Genomic DNA, 20,609 nt, shown 5'->3' on the forward strand with positions numbered 1-20,609 from the left:
AGATTGTAATTTACTTCGGTTTTATGATATTCCTTGATAATATATTTCATCTAAAGTTTCACATTACTTACGTCAAAATATTTGATCCTACATCTTTCTGTACAACTTACTACATTCATAGATCACGACTGTATCATGTATAGATTGCAACAAGATATTTTTTTATATCATTAAATAACATGGTTTAAATGGTTGTAATGTGTGTTGATTTAGTTTTTTTTTAATGGAAATTTAATAGTAGGTGTGTCCTTTGTTTTGAACAAATAAAATAAAGTAAAAATAAAACAAAATAATAATAAAATAATTAAAAGTAACGATAAACATACTTGAATGAAAGCATCATACGTTTTGTTTTTGGACATGTTTCATGTTGCATCGCCCGTCAATATGCAGAAAATAGTATTTTTGTTCATGAAAAACATTCTTAAGAATACTGTACTAATTTGGATACTCTCTCCATGTTCGAGGACGTTCAGACGGATTTAACTTCGCCGATATCCATAAAATTCCTGTGACAGTTACTATTTGGATATTGTCTCCAGAAATATACATGACTCACATTCCCCTATGCTCCCAAAGCGTCTCGTGATTGACGGTCCTCGGAAAATACATGAGAGCAAAGTTTTCATGGATGGATCGATGTTCGAGACGCGCGTGAAGTTGCGTCATTTTGCGCGTGCGTTTACGTCAGATTTCTTCCTGTGAAATCTCAAAGCGTATTGCACGTGCTTGGAAATGAATTCGCATTCCCATTACGATAGCAGCATTTTTGCTATTTACTAGGAAGCTTTAGCAAATAATTTCATAGACTCGATCGGTAATTTCCGGCTTTCCTATTATCGAAACCGGTAGCCGCCAAGATCTCAAGTATCTTGTCATATTTGTCGCTTGCGGAAAGAGTGTAAAAGGTGGGGGCAAGGTCACCTTAGCCGGTCCGCACCTACGAACTGTCAGTTCAGTCAGTAGTATAGCGGTGTACTGGCCGCGAGGCGCTCAGTCTGCGTTCGACAGTTTCAAAGAGCAGTGGTACAGCATCTCGTCCAGGTCAGTGAAAGCTCTTTCTGAAATAATCTAAAGATTGTTTAGATTCTTTCTGAAAGAATCTAAAACTATCTAAATAAATAATCAACGACAATCCAAATTACTTGGTTATTAAGAGAGAAAAGAGATAAAATAATATAAAACGCGCGCGCGAGAGAGACGGTTAGACGGCTTCGCGTGAAATCGGCTGCGACAAGTTCGTCATGTAATATCTAATCGTCTGGGACCGTGAATGTTAATCGCCGATACTCGCATCTGATATTTGTAACGCGCTAGTTCATCTTTACGTTATTTTTACCGGGCTCGCTATCAGCCGCGCAGCTCATTATCTACGATAAAACGTGCCGTCGCTCGCCGGGCGTCACTCGCGTGATATTATCGTCTGCGTTACACCACGTACCGTTACCGCTGGTATCGCAATTTATTACTTTCTGCCCTCCCATACAAAGTGTAGCGTGTTTAATGATACCGAGCTCGGCACGCTCATCGTTGGCCGATTATATCTCGCCGGTTAAGCGCTATTGGCGATCTATGATTAATGAGTAGTCGACGATCCGTGCGAGTCGATCCGTAATTAAATTCCGACGTGCTCCACCGTTCGTAATTTTTCCCGTCTCGCATGCTTCGTGCGTCTGCATTCAATTCAACCGGAGATGAACCGCGCTTGTCTCTCACGAGACGCAACGCTCCGTAGCGTACCGTCACCGCCATCTGACGACCACGTGCACCATTCGTTGTACTCGTGCGTGCGACGATTTGCCGATGCGAATCTTTCTATAAAAAGCCATGGGTGCGTGCTGGAGCCGTCGATATTATTAACGAGGTCCTTGAACTCGTGTTGACGCCCTGCCTATTGAAAAATTTCCACTGAGATCCAAATTTCCGAAAAATTTTCCATATAAGATCTCAATTATTTCATACAATATTTCAATTGAGATATCATATAAAAAATAGAAAAGCTTTCCTTATTTAATTTTTAGATTATATTATAAATATCAAGTTACTATGATATTTATAATAATATTAATTATAATTTATAAGTTACTATAATATTTATAATATAGTATAATCTAAAAATTAAAAAATTTTTTCTATTTTTTATACGATATCTTAATTGAAATATTTCATTACTTTCTTTCTCATATGATATCTTAATTAAGATATCATTACTCTCTTTTTTCATATATCTTAATTGAAATATCATACGAAGCAATTGAGATCTCAAATTCTCTGGAAAATTTTTCGGAAATTTCATTTGAGATCTCAAAAGAAATTTTTTAGTAGAATTCGCTTTGAATTTGATTCAACATACAGAGAACTTCATTTGTCGTTGTTCCTTTCGATAATGAAAAGCGAACGAAACTTCATGAATAACTGCGTGATCTTTTTGACCTTCTCAATGTATAATGACATATTAGTACTAATTTTTATAATCTATATTAATTAAAATTCCGTTTTATCTATTTGTTCTATAAAAAACATGGCAAATCAATAAAATAATATTTTATAAAAATGTCGAATTTTTAAATGCCATTTCGATATTACTAATAGATCATTCCTTTTAATTTTGCAGAAAATGGCAACATTAAAGGATCAACTATTATGCACTGTGACGGAACCGGTGTTAGTCGGTAGAAACAAAATTACGGTGGTGGGTGTTGGTCAAGTTGGAATGGCCTGCGCTTTTAGCATCTTGACAAACGTAAGTTAACACGCTAATAATCGATGATCACAAGAGGTGAAATAAGTTTCATCTTAAATAAGTTTCATCTTGTTTAACAACAGCAAATAATGTGAGAAAACATATCGTATTGTATATTAAAAAAAGCACATTAAGATGCACTAAAATGCACATTATTATTACATATTTCTATGGTAAAAATTACAGATACACAGATTCACATCACTCGACAAATTATTCCTGTTACAGAATGTCTCGAGTGACGTTGTGTTAGTTGATGTGATGGCTGATAAACTGAAAGGGGAAATGATGGATTTGCAACACGGCAGCGCGTTTTTGAAGAACGCCAAGATCAACGCTAGCACGGATTATGCCGTGACCGCGAATTCGAGCATCTGTATCGTGACAGCGGGCGCTCGTCAACGTGAAGGTGAGACTAGGCTGGATCTGGTCCAACGTAACACTGACATCTTCAAAGGCATCATTCCTCAGTTGGTCAAGTATAGTCCGAACACGATACTTCTGATCGTTTCCAACCCGGTGGACATCCTGACGTACGTGGCGTGGAAACTGTCCGGCTTGCCGAAGAATCGAGTTATCGGCAGCGGTACGAATCTAGATTCCGCTCGTTTTCGCTTCCTGTTATCGCAAAGACTCAACGTCGCGCCTACATCTTGCCACGGTTGGATTATCGGAGAGCACGGCGACACCAGTGGTATGTCGAGTGCTTCCTCAAGTCTGATACCAAACATTTTTTTCTCAGTATATCACAAAGTGTGCTAATGAGATATTTCTTTCTGTCTATTAGTCCCCGTCTGGTCTGGAGTCAATGTTGCCGGGGTACGTTTGCGCGATTTGTATGAGGACGTAGGCACCGACAAAGACAAGGAAAATTGGAGTGAGATACATAAACAGGTGGTGCAAAGCGCGTACGAGGTGATTAAACTTAAAGGTTACACCTCGTGGGCTATCGGCCTCAGTATATCGCATCTTGCATCGGCGATATTGAGAAACTCTAATCAAGTACATGCCGTATCCACATTGGTTACTGTAAGTCGGCAACGTAGATTCCTATACAATATATATTAACTTATAGTAACTTACTTTCTGCAGTACAACTAATTCCCGCAAATATTTCTGTTTTTATATTCTATAAAATATGATAATATGTTTAGACAAAAGATTGGTGTTTAGCGTTTCGGCTATTTTTATAAATATCTCTTTATTGATCCTTTTATTTTTTAATAATAGTAGTTTTTAATTTATTTAAATATACTGTTAAAAATTTATTAATATATCCTAAATAAAGATGTATTAAATTTATATTATTAATATTTTTTTACTGAAATGACAATAATAATAATCGTACTGTCTTCATATTTCTGTAAAGCGAACGAAAGAAGAAGTTGTACATGATAGAAAATAAATTAAAAATAAATTAAAAAAAAAAAATATTTGCTAAATTTCAGGGTCATCATGGAATCAACGTGGAAGTGTTCTTATCTTTGCCCTGCACGCTTGGTGAAGATGGCGTCACGCATATAGTTCAGCAGAAGTTAACAGACGAGGAACTTGCACTACTGCAGAAATCTTCAGCAACGATGAATGAAGTGCAAAATAGTCTCAAATTTTAATAATATATAATTTTATTTTACTTACGCGTTCCTATTGTCGTATTATATCGTAAGATATGTAATGATGCTTAAACATGCATAGTAAAACAGTAAGTTAATCAATTATGTATTATAAGTTACGCATACAACATGTATACACTTCCACGTATGAAACAAACGCAGTATTATGTAATTTTGCACAATTTTTATAGTTATTTCTTATTATTTATATACGTATAAGCATTATTACATATTCTACGATTGCATTATGAATGTTCTTATTACGAATGTTTACGCGTGCTTATTTGTGTGTACGTTCATGAATGTTTATAACAAATTATGTTATTCCACCTAAAATAGTAAGTGTCGTGACGATTTTCGCGTTTCTATTTTTAATCTATATGTAATACTTTTCATATAATAAAATATTTAAAAATCACATGTTAATGAATCGTATAGTTTTATATAGAATGTCCGATAACTGACAGGGAAACTGCGGTGTTCAAGTAGATTAGGTCAAACTGAGCAAAAAATTCTTCTACTAAAATTCTACTATTTTATGAATAACCATGTAAAATTCTAAGTTAATCAATTCTAAGTTAATCAAAGAAGATTCGTGAAGATGATTACGCGCCATACGGTAAATGGCGACGTCTGCCGCTTGTGTATTAAGTCAAACTGAACAAGAAAGTCCTATATCATTTTCCAAATGACTACGTAGATGTTTAGTTATTAATTTAAAAAAATTGTGTGTATTAACGCGTATTAATTAAAAATTGGTGTATTAATTGTACATCAAATTTATTTAATTAATAACTAAACGTGGTCATTTGGCAAATGATAGAGGACTTTTTTGTTCTGTTTAATCTAATATACAAGAATATAGCGGGAGATGTTATCATCTACCGTATGGCGCGTAATTATTTACGAATCTTTGATTAATAACTCAAAATTTTACGTGGTTGCTCGCAAAATGATAGACAAATTTTTTGTTTATTTTGATCTAATTTACCCCGTGGCTCTTTTGTGAGTTTCCGGATACTTTATATACCTTTTACGAGCACCTGTTATATACACGAATTGGTTATCTGATAAACTGAACCGAAGCTCAGTAACCATGGATGCGTTTAACAATTGGCAAACCAATGTAATGGCGGTATGACATAAGGATGTTATGTCGGCCGCTTATCGATATACTCTCTCCTCTCGAAAAAAAACGATTCCGTGCAATGTGACGAGTGTGAGGGGAAACGATCGTGGGACGTTTGTTAACTCGACGAGTGACGGAAACAATGGTTCTACCATCTCTATTGTCAAATTCATCGTTACCGTTGTGCTTGCGACATCTCGTACGGTTGACGTCGACGTGTGATTTCGTCAGGAGCCGATATTTACGCACTTTGCCGCCGACGATTTTGTCGGGAGTGCTCGGACGTGATAAAGGAAAGCGCTTTGGGAAAGATGCAACCGCGGGATCGGATTTACAAGGAGTGCACAATTTCACGTGAGCATTCTCGTTGATTTATGACGACTTGTAATTTGGAGTAAAATATCGCGGATATGATTAACTCAATTTACTTCAAGCTTATTCGAATTTAGCTGCGAATTATCTCATTATATGAGATTCACGAATATGACATTCACGAATTTATCATAATTTACAAATATTCACAAATTCATTATAACTTATAAATATTCACGAATTTATCACGTAATTTACAAATATTTACGGGTTAAAATAAAAAGAAGCAAGTAGATGTGACCGTACATTACGTATATAAATGCTGAAGAAAAGTTACTTCTAAAAATTACGAGATATTAAAGATTTTCCTAAAAATTATTTATTATAGAAGGTATGCATTAAAAACGAATTGCAACATTTCATCTGTATCCACTTGTCATTGTTCAATGCTATATTTTATTAGATATGTTCTTCTTGAATGGTAATGGTATTGAATTCTTCATATTTCAGTTCGCCATGTTTGCGGGAAGAGCTCCTGTGCAAGTTGTCGGAGCCAGTTAGAGACTGTTGCCACAAAGTCGCTATCGTAGGCGCTGGTATGGTCGGTGTTGCTGTCGCCAATTCGCTTCTCTTTCAGGTACCGCGATCCTTCATACCTTTCGAATAACCCTTGGGGCCCGTTCGGATTGTGCCGTTTGTTTCGAATTGAAGTGAAAGTTGGTGTATTATACGAGTGGACTTAATGGAATGTACACTATTAGATTGTGCTGTAGTATAACGATATTAGTTCTATTACACATGCAGTTTATAGCGTGAGTTACAAAAGAATAGAAATACCAGTCTGTTAGCGATATATTTCATTGACTTCCGCCATCGTTTCAAGCGAATCACTTCGCACATCGCGATGGTAGATGCCTTCCCCAAAAAGCTGGAAGGCGAAGGATTGGACTTCGTCCACGGCTCCGTGTTCATGGGAGATCCAAAGATCGAGTACGATACTGGTAAAAGATTTCTCGAATTCGTGTTAATTGCACAAATACTAGGCGCTATCATGAGCGATGCAATTAGATTTGCACACTCGACTGACGGTCGTAATTGTGATTTATACCTTGTACGAATATATAAATCCGCTGGTATACAACCGCGCTAATTCTCCTCTTTCGCCGGCGTTTGAAGGTGAACAATGACTCTTTCGTAGATTTTTGCGTGACGAGTAATTCGAAGGTCGTAGTGATAGCCGCGGGTGTACGGCCGATCAAGGGGGAAACTCGACTTGACTTGGTTCAAAGAAATATGGAGATATTCAAAAATATAATTCCGCCTCTGGTGAGCTATAGCCCAAACGCGGTGTTCGTCGTCGTCAGTAATCCAGGTGTCTCAACTCAATAATTTATTACATGTATATAATAATTTATTGTATACAGATATCAAACTTGTTTTTACCGCATGTTTTCCTATATCCTAAGTGAAAACTTTTACGGAAAATTTCTCCTTTAAAGTGAAGAAAAATAACATTGCATGAATATTTTCTTCCTTCTGAGTTTAGGAGAATTTGATTATGTATAAAAGAATTTCGCTGAGGATGAGATATTTCTTTGTGTCCGGTAACTCACAGAAGAACCGTAGTGTACAAATAGATTAAGTCAAACTGAATAAAGAATTCTTCTACCATGTTTTGCGAACAACCACGTAAAGTTTTAAGTTATTAATCAAAGAAGATTCGTGAATTATTACGCGCTGTATGGTAGATGAGTTGTGATAGCGATGTCTGCCGCCGTATGCTTGCATATTGGGTCAAACTGAACGAAAAAGTCATTTACCATTTTTCAAACGACCACGTACATGTTTAATTATTAATGAAAGAAGTTTGGTGTATAGTTGTGTGCGTTAATGCGCCAATCTTTTTTAATTAATAACTAAATATCTACATGGAAAATTATATAGGACTTTTTTTGTTCAGTTTCAGCTAATATACGTAAAGCGACAGTCATCGCCATCACAGCTTATCTACCATATAGCACGTAATTATTCACAAATCATCTTTGATTAAGAATTTAAAGTTTTATGTGGTTGTTCACAAAATGGTACAGGAATCAGTTTCACCTAATCTATCTGTACACCGCGGCTCCTCTGTGAATTTATCCTCTGTGAATTTATCCGGAAATCCTGTATACAGGATGTGTCTAACGATATTAATGACGCATTCTTCTCCTGAGTAGAACTCATCAAACTGAACACAAAATTCCTCTTATTTCGCAAACAATCACGTAAAACTTCGAGTTATCGATTTAAGAATATTAACGAACGAATATGCGCGATACGGTAAATGAGCTGTATCGTCGCGTGCTTGTACATTAGCTATGAAGAAAAATGTCTTCTATCATCTTGCAAATAACCACTTAGTTTTTTTAGTTATTAAGAAGATTGGTATATGATTGTGCCCGATAACGCACTAATCTTCTTTAATTAATAATTCGAAATTTTACGTGGTTGTTTACGAAACAGTAGTTATTTTATTTGCAGTTTGATGAGTTCTACCTGCACAACGGGTGTGTCATTAATTGTCAAACACCCTGTATAATAAATTATTTTAATATTATCAATATGTAATAGAAGCAGGATATTATTATCGTTGGAAATTGCAAAGTTTACATTACGTAGTGCATTGAAACTCAATGCATGTTACGTCACGTTGAAAATTCGAGACGTACATTACATGAATATGAATATTACATTACATGACGTACATTACATGAATTATATTACATGAATTATGCGCAGTGGATATCTTGAGTTGGATCACCTGGAAACTAAGCGGACTCCCGATTCATAAAGTAATCGGTAGCGGGACCCATCTAGACAGCGCGAGGTTTCGCTATCTGATCGGCGATCGACTAGGAATTGCGCCGAGTTCGGTGCGCGGATACATTATCGGCGAGCACGGGGACAGTCAGGGTGAGCCGAGCGATCAGCGATCGCTCTTTGACATTCGACACTGAGAGAAAGGCGATACGTTACGTATTAAAGTCCGATCTAACATTTAACATTTCCTAGTTCCGCTCTGGTCTGGAGTGAACGTTGCGGGTGTGCAATTTCGCGATATTATCCCAAACATCGGTTTAGACACGGACGACGAAAAATGGAACGATATATCGAAGGAAGTCGTCAGATTGTGAGTCTGATAATTGCATTCGTATCAAAAGAAAGTTTCGCACACACACTTCGGTTTCCTACCCGAATATTAATATTTTTTTATTTTGTTAGAGGCGCCATGGTCCGATGCTTGAAAGGATACTCAAATACGGCCGTTGGACTTTCCGTAGGCGATATCGTATCGGCGATATTACATAATACGCAGACGATTATACCAGTTTCGACTTTGATCAAGGTAGGCTTCAATACGTTGCGCTATTCTTATTTAATATTATTCACGTTTTCTATATTATACATGAAGGAAACATTATTTTTGTAGCTATTAAATAATTAATGTCACCGATTAGTATTCCGCAAAAACAAATCTAAGGTGAATGTCCCAATTAGTGACAGTGTCTTAATTAGTGATAGTTTATTTTATGCATGTTTTTTTTAATAAATTAGTTAATATTTATCTTAAAAAATTACTGTGTATTCTAAATACTACTGTCTATTTTACTGTCTATTCTAAATTTTGTATATTATTAGTTATAACAAATTTCGCGGGAATAAAATAAAAAATTATAATAAATGCGCTAATAAAATTAAAAGTTATAACAAATGCTAGAACATTAAAGTTTTATGAGTGTACTTCTGACATTTCGAACAGCACTCGCCAACATTTTAGAAGTTGACAGTTAATATAGCATGTTTATTTTGTTAAATCTGTGCAGTTCTTCTTTAACTTCAAACGAATAGTTATGTCAGAGTTAAAAGAAGGATAAAGAATATTTTATAAGCAGAGAAAGTAATTAAATATGTGATTTTCGCAATTAAAGCTTCTAGGCACCGTCCATCTCTTTTTAATGATGTCAGAAGCGAAGAAACGCATGCAAAAAATTCTTGCGAAATACGTCGAGATAAAAAAAATATATTCACAAAATGACACTTACAATCGATTATGCACACCTCTAAAATATTCTGAACACTTTCCTTTTGCTTTAACAATCAATAAATAATCATAAAATTAACATGACATGCAACCTTCTTTTTTAACCTAATTTTCTCATTATTCATGTCATATTAATTTTACAATTAATTATTGATTGTTAGAACAAAAAGAAAGTGTACGAAATATTTTAGATGTGTGTTTAATCGATTTCAAGTGCCATTTCGTGGATATCTTTTTATCTCGACATATTTCACAAGAATTATTTGCATGCGTTTTCTCGATTCTGACGTCATTAGAAAGAGATGAACGATGGAAAAATCCAGGAGCCTTAATTCATACATATCACAAATCGGTTCTAGGAGATATTTATTTGTCCTTATTAGTAACAACTTGAATAAATATGACATAAAACGATACAGACATCCCTATTTGTTAAAATAATATGTGGTCTGTAAATCTTATTTATTATAGAGTTAAAAAATAGTATTAATAGCGTAATTAGCTTCTTCAGAATTCATTAAATAATACAAAGTCATTAGTTTATAAATTGCTATGTTTAAGTCGATGATAGGTTAATAAGAATTTTTGCGTGATTCTGTACCGATTTATGATATTTGAATAATGATTATTTATTTTTTAATAATAAGTTTAAATATTTCTTCATTTTCATGATGAGAGGTTATTTGACTAATTGTGTGTGGGTATGTGTGTGGGACATTCACTTTACATGCCAAAAATTGGGATAGAAATAGTCTTGGCACATCAGTCACTTTTGAGAAAATTGGAGAAAATATAAATAAAGTAAAATCTTGCGACATAAATTAGAAAAATATAATATAATTAAAACTCCCAATGTTCAAGCTTTCCAACAAAATCAATTGTGTACTTATATATGTACAACACGTATATTATTGATTTATTTATTTATACAACACTTCATTCTAACAAACATTCGATACTAAGTGAAACTGTTTTACCTTTTCTAGGGTCATCACGACGTGTGCCACGAGATATTCCTGTCCTTACCCTGTGCGATCGGCGAGAACGGCATCACGCAGATCATACGGATGCGTATAACCGAACTTGAGAAAAAAATGTTCCAGGCTTCGGCGAACATTGTGTACGATGTGCAGAAAGATCTGAAACCCTGAGCGCATGGGCGCGAAAGAGACGTTAGACCAGCGTGTTCATTCTGTTTTGTAAGAAAAGTCCTACCGCGATTGTTATAAATTATACGTATTTTGTCTCGACGTCTCGTCCCGTTACGACCATCACCACAAGACCGTTCACCGAATTCGTGTCTGCCTCACGCGACCGCAAACGCTCCGATTGCTAATTTATGCAAATCAGGCAGGAGATTATTGATGGATTCTTTGAATCCAACTCATTCCAAATTCTGCGACAGGTCGAGGATATGATCGTTGTCGCGGGAATGACCGTTCGCAAATGACGTATGCACGTTCACGTAGACGATCGTCGGCTGCTGAAATCAGGTCGGGGAGAATCGATGACCTAATCTACGGCATCTAGGATACGTTTCATTTTGTTTATTTTGTACAATCTGGGAGAGTTTTGTAGTCTTTCTCATTCGAGCAGTAGCACTCTCGTTGAACCACAGCAACATCGGACTTTTCGGGTTTCCCCATTGCGTTATGGAAATCATGTCGACGGAGTGGCGAGAGTTTGCATATTGTGCTTCCATGCGAGCACGAGCGAAAGGTGATCGGTGGATGGTACCAGAAGGTCGCGATTACGCCGCAGGCTAGGCCACGGCAAGGTAAGAGGAAGGTGTGAAAACTGTGCGCAAGATGGCGCCTTCAAATGCCCCGGTACCTGTGCAATACCTATATCCATCTGTGTTTGAACGGGCCCAGTGCCGTAAGAGAGCGACACTCCGCATCGGGCATCCTCCAAGTAGGAACCGAGTAGTCGCGAGTTACGAGAGTGATCTCCTCGCGCATATAATGATTTATCGTCCGCCTAAGTACGCTGTAATTAGCTATGCTAATGATAATGACACACGCACCGTCGGTGATAGCACAGAGGAGGATGCCGGATGATTCAGCGCGAGCGCGCGAAACGAGGAGCGCGCGAGACACGGCAATTCACGACGTTATTAATATCGCCGAGATGGCGAACGTGCGCATTGAACGTTCCCCTTTTATTCATCGTCGATCCACTTGAAAGGCCAGGCGTGTCATTGATTTTGAAAGAGGAATTCCGCGTGAACATGTGTCACAAGTGCCTTACGACAGAGTTACATAAATTCATCCAGTTGGCTCCGTGCGGCTACGTGACCCGGGCTTGATACGAGATGACTTTGACATCGCGCGCGATTCGATGGGACCAGAGGTGGACCTCACGGTGAATAACGAGGAGATAAGAAGCGCTGAGATGAAATCGACCCTCAACGTGTCGCACCCGTGATTAACATAATCAAAAGCATCGACGTTCAATTCGACGTGCAGCCGGGCTTCGTTCTATCCTCATTTCTCAATCGCTGGATCCTCGTGGCTTACGCTTGCGCGTCTCTTCATTGGATATGAGTTGATTTCAGGTGTTTGGCTTTTCTGATTGACGCTTTAAACAGTCTCTACGTAGGGGTACGTAGACAGTCACACACCGTCAGACTTATGTATCGTGAATCCATCCGGATAACATTGTGAAATCCGAAAGATAAACGTTCTAGGCCGACATAATTGATCTTGAGAGGGTTTGAGCGAGAGGTAGTTACTTGTACTCGACATTTAACGTTCCTCGCATCCACCGCGATGCAGATTGCAAGTTTGCGCAACGTGGCCGTCCCGGAATGGTCGTCTCTCAACGAAGAAGTCGTCGTAAGACCATGTTCCGCGACACATAGTAGGAAAAAGTAAATCGCGTCGCTCGTTCGCCGGCGGCTAATTTGAACTTAACCCCTCTCTCCCCCGTTCGAGTTTCACCCATGGCTCCGAGATTCTCGCAGGTAAGCGGCTTTGCTCCGTGACGGGTTCCGCAGGTGACGCTCACACTCCTGCCTCCCAGGTGGAGGTGGCAGGCCGGGCCCCGTTCTCCGTTTGGTCCCGCCGTCCGTCAGTGGAGTTCAGTCAGTAGACAGTCGGTTCGCCCGGTCAGCTGGTTCCGTCCATCCGCGCGTGAACAGAACTTCCTGATGGTAAACCCATCGTGAGCTATCAGGTAAAACTCGGTGCGCTTCCCGTCCCGAGCCCCCTCCCGAGCCGCCGCCGAGCGATCGCCAGCGATCGGAACGGAACATCCGCGGCCCGCGCGCCGCATGTGCGCGAGTGTGCAGCATCTCCACCGGAAACACCAACGACCACGGTGCGAGGTACGTCCAGGTGATCCGTAGAAGACGAGCAGGAGGAGGAAGAAGAAGAAGGGTAGCGTAGTCGAGAAGGAGAGAGTGTGCGCGCGGTCAGGCAGGAAATGACTATATCGTACGCGAGCGAAGTGCCAAACGGCTCCAGCTTTGGCTGCTTCTGGAGGATTCTGATCAAGTGAGTTGCTCGTATCCAGACCCGCTTGTCGCGTCACAGCATAATCGCTCCGGGTGCGAGGCGTACGGCTCGGTATACTGAATACATGTACGCGGTTTCTCGCTCAGTCCACAGGCTCGTCATAGTTATAGACACACCGGAGCTGTCAACTCGGCTCGCAGCTGACAGGTGGGACGGACTGTGTCGGCGGGCCTTGTGGCGAGAGTAGTCTCTCGGGGGTTTTCGCGCATTTCGCGATTCTGATCGCGACGCTTTATTTCCTCGACAGTCGTTTGGCAGAGAGAAAAACGCATCTCCCTCATGAACGGTGTGTCCCCTTTTAATCTTCCACAGCGTCTTGGTCGATTTCGACATACCTCGTCCGTTCGTCGTTAATTATTTGCTCCTGTGAATTTTCTATTAATTATGATCAGCGAGAGTCGCGAGGAAACACATTCTTACATACTTTCGCCGAGTCGCGCGAATTGGGTTATAGGTATTTTTAACTGAAACCTGAACACGTGATCGGCTGTCAACGTCACGATTACGCCGAGCGTTGCAAAACGCGTCGCGATTTCGTGATATGAATTCGCCAAAGGACATCAAAATGTAACGGAGGACCACCTTGTTTCGTCATGTGCGCTCGTTGCGGAGTGGTCCACGAAAACTGGACCGCGTATCGGTAGGTCGCACACAGTTGGTTCGCCATGTAAGAGGCAGGCATTGCGCGCTGTTGCGACCAGCTGATCGTGGTGCAACGTTTTACTTTCGACTCGATATGCCGCGCTCTCGATTTGCAGCTTGGTTACGTAGGAAAGGAGGAACGGGCGAGTCCTTGAACAAGGATTCGGCGGACAATCCTGTCGAGAACAACGGAATCAACATCCGTTAGGCACGCGTCCTTCGCGAGCAGGTCAAGCAGTTCATGATAGTCGCCTGGAAACTATCGCACAAATTCGCATTTCTAATTATTCGAGCTATAAGTCGAGCTCGCAAGCGCCCCAAATTTAATATAGTGCGTTCAGAAAACGCGATTCACTCGGTAGCGTGATACGTAAAAACCGCTAGCACAGAAATGGTGCTCGGCAGTCACTGCTTGCTCGCGCGTTTTAAGGAAATAAGGTCGTCGATACATCGTTTTTAAACGTAACGGCGCGCACGCTCTGTGCCTGGAATATCACCGTGGAAAATTATTGCACCGCCAGAACGTTGAGCAAAAAAGTCGGGTTGGTCTGTCGTTTATCTGCTACATAATGGATAACAACATTTCTGTTGGAGGAGTCGGACATGACAACTCGGACATACGTGTTTAATTGAGTCACTGATACGCGCGTGTAAACGGATACATGACTGGATAGGGTTCCGAGTGTTTTTCTCGAATGCTTCGTCGCAAACGTATGTGTGTGTGTGTGTGTGTGTGTGTATGTGTGTTTGTACGGTGCATAAATCAAATACTCAGCAAAATATAATCCCAAGAAAATATTCTAGCACCTTCTCCTCTCCCCTTCTCTCCAAGAAAATAACTCTAGTTGCAAAATGCTATTACTCGGAGAAAAAGTTTGATAGCCTTAACTAATTTTCTCTTAAATATGAATGATTGAGAAATCCCGGTTGAAATTATCAGAATTCTGCTTAACTTAACTCTTACACTGAGAGAAATTATTCGAAATTTCTGATCAAGTTCTAATCCAATCAGGATATCCGATTAAATTTGATGATATTTCTGATCATAAAGACATTTCATCAGATCAAACCGATCAAAAAATTATTAACTGATATTTCTCACCGAATATTTCCTGATAGTATACAAAAAGTCATCGATATTTTGATCGGAAATATCAGTTTGTTAATTTTTTATTGGATAATTTCTCTCAGTATAGACTATTATGTGGGCCTCGAAAGGATTTTAAGAATAGTTCTCGTATAATATTTTTTTAAGAAAAATTGTTATTAAAATAATAAAGATTGATAAATAGATACTTAATTGAAATATTATCTAACGTTTTTGGTTATATTTTTTTTATCTAAAAAATAACAAAATGGGATCGGTCTAGGGCTTTATGCCGTAATTAACATTGATAAAAATAACGCTGCAACCTCAGGTTTAAGCCGAAATCTTAATAATTCAGACTGAATTCTGATTACATCAACCGAAATTTCTAGTTTGGTCATATTTTATCAGAAATTTCATTAATCCAATTAAACTTGTTTTTACCACACGTTTTCCTATATTCTAAATGGAAGCTTTTACGGAAAATTTCTCCTTTAAAATGAAGATAAATAATATTGCATGAATATTTTCTTCCTTTTGAGTTTAGGAGAACTTGACTATGTATAAAAGAATTTTGCTGAGGATGAGATATTTCTTTGTGTCCGGTAACTCACGGAGGAGCCACGGTGTACAGATAGATTAGATCAAACAGAACAAAAGATTCCTCTATCATTTTGCGAACAACCACGTAAAATTTGGAGTTATTAATCCAAAAAGATTTGTGAATGATCACGCGCCATACGGTAGATAGTTGTGATGGTAACGTCTACCGTTGTATGCTTGTATATTAGATCAAACTGAACAAAAAAGTCCTCTACCATTTTTCAAATGACTATGTATATGTACAGTTGCGCACAATAATGCACTAATCTTCTTTAATTAACTAAATTTAGTAACTAAACATCTACGTGGTCATTTGAAAAATGGTAGAGGACTTTGAATGATAGCTAAAAGATTTGCTAATATATATATTTTTGTATCTGCTAAAAAATTGTTTGTGGTACGTAGAATTTACAGCAGCAACATTCTAACAATACCTGCAAGCAAATTTAGATGAGTGTGAGGACTATACAGTCGTTTGTCCTGCTTTTCTGCACAATCAATTTTTATAAGTGTAACTGGTTTTAATCTGGTTGAACGTCACAGAAAAACTTTCTTGTTAAATTTCATAAATGATTCAAATAGAATCATTATTAAAGATTTGCTAATATATATATTAGTAAACCTTTTAGCTACTACAACTAAATAACTTTGCTATGAAAGCAAGAAAATTTGCTCCTGCAGTTAATAATTTTAGTTGTCCATATATTAGCAAATCTTTTTTTTCCGTGTAACTTTTAACTTAGTTACATTTTATCGGTAACTATTAATTTTTAATTCAATTATCATGAAGTTAACCATGCCATAAAGGTGTCGCGAGACGTCGAAAGGCTGTTCAGTGCAGAAGGGCTCATTTTCGACAATCATCGAGGAAAAATGTCCGATAAAAGTTTCGAAAAAACTTTATTACTGAAATTTAATAAGTATCTGTAAATAAAACATGTTTCCAAATAAGGTGTATATTTATTTTGTTATTTATAAAACTGAAACCCTGAAGTCATGAAATGACACAAATTTAACTTTTAACTTTTTGATTACTTTTTTTTATTAATTTAACTTTTAATTCAATTAATTTCATTATGGGTTAACTTTATCTTAACTAAGTTAAATTTTCAAAGCCGTTAATTTTAACTTAACTTAGTTAAAAAAAAACTAACTTGCTCAACCTTGGTTTCCTTGTATATAGAATATCTTTGAATGCATTCTGCGACGTATTTTCATACAGATAATATTGAATGTTTTGAAAGAAGCCGATGTATCTTGTCTGCAGAATGATGGAATGCGTCACGATAATTTAATGCGGTGGAATTCCAAAAATGTTCTTCATGCGAGGAAGTCTCATTCCTTCTCATTCCGTAGTTTTATCGTCTTAATTACAGTACAGTGTTATTAAGAAGCCCGAAATCCTCCTGTTTTAAAATCCTTGGTCATTAAGCTATTGCATAACTTTACCCGTAAATCGGTGACATCAATGCTCGTCAAGATCGTCGGCGTCATTCGGAATATCGGAGATTACGCGTCAAATTAAATGTTACACAACGCGGGATTTTCGTGGAAAGAGAGAGACGAGAGTTAACGCGCTATTTTGTTCGGAACATTCCGAGATATTTGAGTATAAAGAGGGAACGACGAAAAAAAATTTCCAGGAAAACACAGCAAGCGGAATCACTTGATTAAATAAAATTCACTCTATCTACCCGCGACAATCGTTCGTCTTGTGTGCGTGTGAGTATTTCCCAAACATAAACGTGAAATACAAAACTTGCCTCGTCATATTTGCTGAAACAACAAAGAAAAGAAGGAAAGAGTAAAAGCATGGACGAAGGTTGCGTTGTTTACAAATAACAAAATACACAGTATTTCTCCGCGTACGCAGTTCTCCTTCCATTTTAACGACAGCTAACACTCAACAAAATGGTCTTGCAATCACGTAGCAAAAATTAGATACAAGAAATTAGCTAAGATCGATAAATGAACAAGCTGCGATTTCACAAATGTTTTATATTTAATCGATATAAATGACAGAGAAAGAGAGAATTTCTATTTGAATCATTTGTGAAATTTAGTAAGAAAGTCTTTCTGTGACGCTCAACCAGATAAAAACCAGTCACACTTATAAAAATTGATTGTGCAGACAGAAAAGCAGGACAAACGAATGTATAGTCCTCACACTCATCTAAATTTGCTTGCAGGTATTGTTAGAATGCTGCTGTAAATCCTACGTACCACAAACAATTTTTTAGCAGATACAAAAAACAGCGACAAATTATGATATTTCTCGCTGGATCAGCAAAACATTTCTTTTGAGTGTAGAAAACATTAAAACTTATGCATGAAGAAAATACCATACTTCACCGACGAAATACTGACCTCTTTTTTGCAAAATTTATGTCGCATTGGTTGCACAGAATTACAAGTGCTTTTGCACATTGAAAGTATGTGCAATAATAAATTAGAGCATGGTTCAATATGTGACAAAAACGATAAAAAATTTCAAAATTCTAATCTCTGTCAATTAGTGTATTTACCTGATACAAAAATTCTGAAACATATCGAACGTATGTTTGATTTGCTCAACAAAGTTTCAAGAAAAATTGTTATGCTCTTACAATTAAATTTAGAATCTTAAGAACGAAAATACAAAAAGTTTGCGGAAAGATTATTATATATGTATGGTTAGATTTTCCACTAAATATAATAAAACAAAGCAGCTTATATTTATATAAGATTAATACGCAAAAAATATGAAAAGAATAGCGTGATTGATTAGTGTTCATCTGACATGGCGTTTTGACGATCGACGTTGTCGACACTTTTGGAGTCATCATTCATTTTGATATTCCTTCAATTATGTTCTAAGCCGCTCGTGTGATATTAACTGTTATTGAGATGAATGTCTCGCGAAGAAGCGCTGTACAAATTCGTAAAATATTCCTCTACATATGTTTACACACACATTGCCGGTTATATGTAAAATAAAAGTTTATGCACATACACATACATGCATAAAGTGTATATCTTGAATCAAGGAAAGTAATGACAAGCTGCGCAAGACAACCTGCTCGTGTAAATATGTCCGGCAGAAATAACTTTGTCAAGGAAATATATCGCTTATATAGAGGAGGCAATTTTCTTCCGTCTCTGCCGCATATGTATGAAATAGCGCGCGTAAAATCCAAATGCATACGCACAAAGGACTCGAAAGCAATTTACGCGATAGGGTGAAATGAGTTCGATCCATAATGGCGCCATCCTATTGCCACTCACAGTGTCCTTGTGGAAGCACGTTTGTTGACATTTCGACGACCTTTACACACGATGCGTCGGTGGATGCTCCCTGTTCTCGGTTTCTCTCGGGTCCGCGAGCGACACAGTGGAAACGGCCTTAACGGCTTTCACGTAAGATCTCGCTTTCCTATGCACGTTATACCGCAACACTGCAGCAGTTAAGACGACAGCTGCTGGTCTATAAATACTCCAGAATGTCCAGGAATAGAAAATCTTTCGTGATAGCGTGCAAACGAGAGCGCGTATGCGAGTTCTCCTCCGCGCGCGTCCGAGTCGACTCTTAGCAGAAATCGTGATTAGGTGTAATTTGTGGAGAAAGGAATTCTCTCATGTTTCCCTCCTTGGAATCACAGGTGTACGGCTCTCAATTTTGACGATTATCCAATCACTTTCTGCACTCATCGTATGTACAATACGTTCACTTCTAAATATTTATGAAAAATGTAATCGACTTTTTTAATGGAGAGAATCATGTGTTTCTAAAGTTCTTCATTCGCGGTCAATTAATTTTCTTTAATTGAAATTATATGTCATTTTGTGTGTGTATGTGTATTATATGATTTTTATCATGCAAATAATTTGGTTCTTGAATACGGAAAAACTATTATAGTAAAAATTATGTTAAAATTATATTTCTTTTTACCATATTTCTTGTGAAGCTAAGCTTTATTTAAGTTATAGTATAAATTATCATAGAAATAGTAAAGACTTGACTTACTTATATGATATAAAAAAACATTGACGTAATTACAATAATTTTGTACTAAGAAGCCAATCGTGCATAACATTCCTAAATAAAAGAAGAGTAATTTTCGTCATAATTCTGTATAATTGAAGAGGTCATAAAAATATATTGTAAGTTTTATTACAATATATTTTTCGTGCAGAGTGCATCATCCTGTTAAAAAATTAGTGCTCGTGTGCTCGCATAGCATATATAAGCTCTAACTGGGCATAAAATAAAAATGTGAATAAACACACACAAATTGGGGGATATCCCTTTAAATTTAACATCAGACAAAAGAAACGCGCACTGACTACGAGAGCGCCTTACGAGGCTCTCGCGTTTTTCGCGTCGTCCGCAGGCGCCGTCCTCGATGGAAAAATCATTCTACAACTAGCTAGCTAGTTATTACTAGAGGAACCGAGCAATTCTGCTTCGACAGCGTTTCATTGCCAGGCGTTTTGCTCCTTTACAGACACAACGAGCACGCGAGCGAGTACACACTCCTTTTTCTCGCCAGAGTCTTCCGCGGTGACCCATACCAGCTTTCTTATCCGCCTACCGGTGCCGCTGGCAAAAGGAAACAGTATGATCGCCGATCTATAAATATCTAGGAGAGCCCGGAACGTACTATAAATACGTAGCCAATATCCAGGAATAGAAAATCCTCTTACCTGCTTTTCCAGTACGCTGATAACGATCGAGCGCGGGCGAATGCTCGCACGTAGAGCAGATCTGTTACGAGGTTAATGATGCGATCGTTAGGACGATTTCTGCCGTGCCGTAAAAATAGAGAAAGAGAAAAACAGAGAGGGGAGAGAGAGAGAGAGAGAGAGAGAGAGAGAGAGAGAGAGAGAGAGAGAGAGAGA

At 37.9% G+C, this 20,609-nt stretch overlaps 3 protein-coding genes across 3 annotated transcripts in view; all 3 read left to right on the plus strand.

Moving 5' to 3' along the window:
- Positions 1–881: 881 nt before the first annotated feature.
- Positions 882–4,776, plus strand: LOC116843402 (L-lactate dehydrogenase-like). Its single transcript, XM_032813791.1, has 5 exons — positions 882–1,044; positions 2,615–2,743; positions 2,972–3,437; positions 3,531–3,772; positions 4,192–4,776. Exons 2-5 carry the CDS (start codon positions 2,618–2,620, stop codon positions 4,354–4,356), a joined length of 999 nt encoding a protein of 332 aa, XP_032669682.1. The 5' UTR covers positions 882–1,044; positions 2,615–2,617; the 3' UTR covers positions 4,357–4,776.
- Positions 4,777–5,499: 723 nt separating this feature from the next.
- On the plus strand, positions 5,500–11,131 carry LOC116843399 (L-lactate dehydrogenase B chain-like). Its single transcript, XM_032813785.1, has 8 exons — positions 5,500–5,839; positions 6,308–6,434; positions 6,681–6,798; positions 6,996–7,169; positions 8,579–8,752; positions 8,852–8,969; positions 9,062–9,185; positions 10,868–11,131. The coding sequence occupies exons 1-8, from the start codon at positions 5,628–5,630 to the stop codon at positions 11,030–11,032; spliced, it is 1,212 nt and encodes a 403-aa protein (XP_032669676.1). The 5' UTR covers positions 5,500–5,627; the 3' UTR covers positions 11,033–11,131.
- A 1,244-nt stretch (positions 11,132–12,375) lies between these two features.
- Positions 12,376–20,609, plus strand: part of LOC116843355 — an 89,180-nt gene continuing 80,946 nt past the window's right edge. Inside the window, exon 1 of the mRNA XM_032813726.1 lies at positions 12,376–13,378. Coding sequence (XP_032669617.1) covers positions 13,308–13,378 — 71 coding nt within the window. The 5' untranslated portion in view covers positions 12,376–13,307. The remainder of the gene's footprint in view (positions 13,379–20,609) is intronic.

Source organism: Odontomachus brunneus, unplaced genomic scaffold (assembly GCF_010583005.1).
Source record: "Odontomachus brunneus isolate Ranch 3 - 2012 unplaced genomic scaffold, Obru_v1 Obru_scaffold_032, whole genome shotgun sequence".
NCBI classification, from domain to species: Eukaryota; Metazoa; Arthropoda; class Insecta; order Hymenoptera; family Formicidae; genus Odontomachus; species Odontomachus brunneus.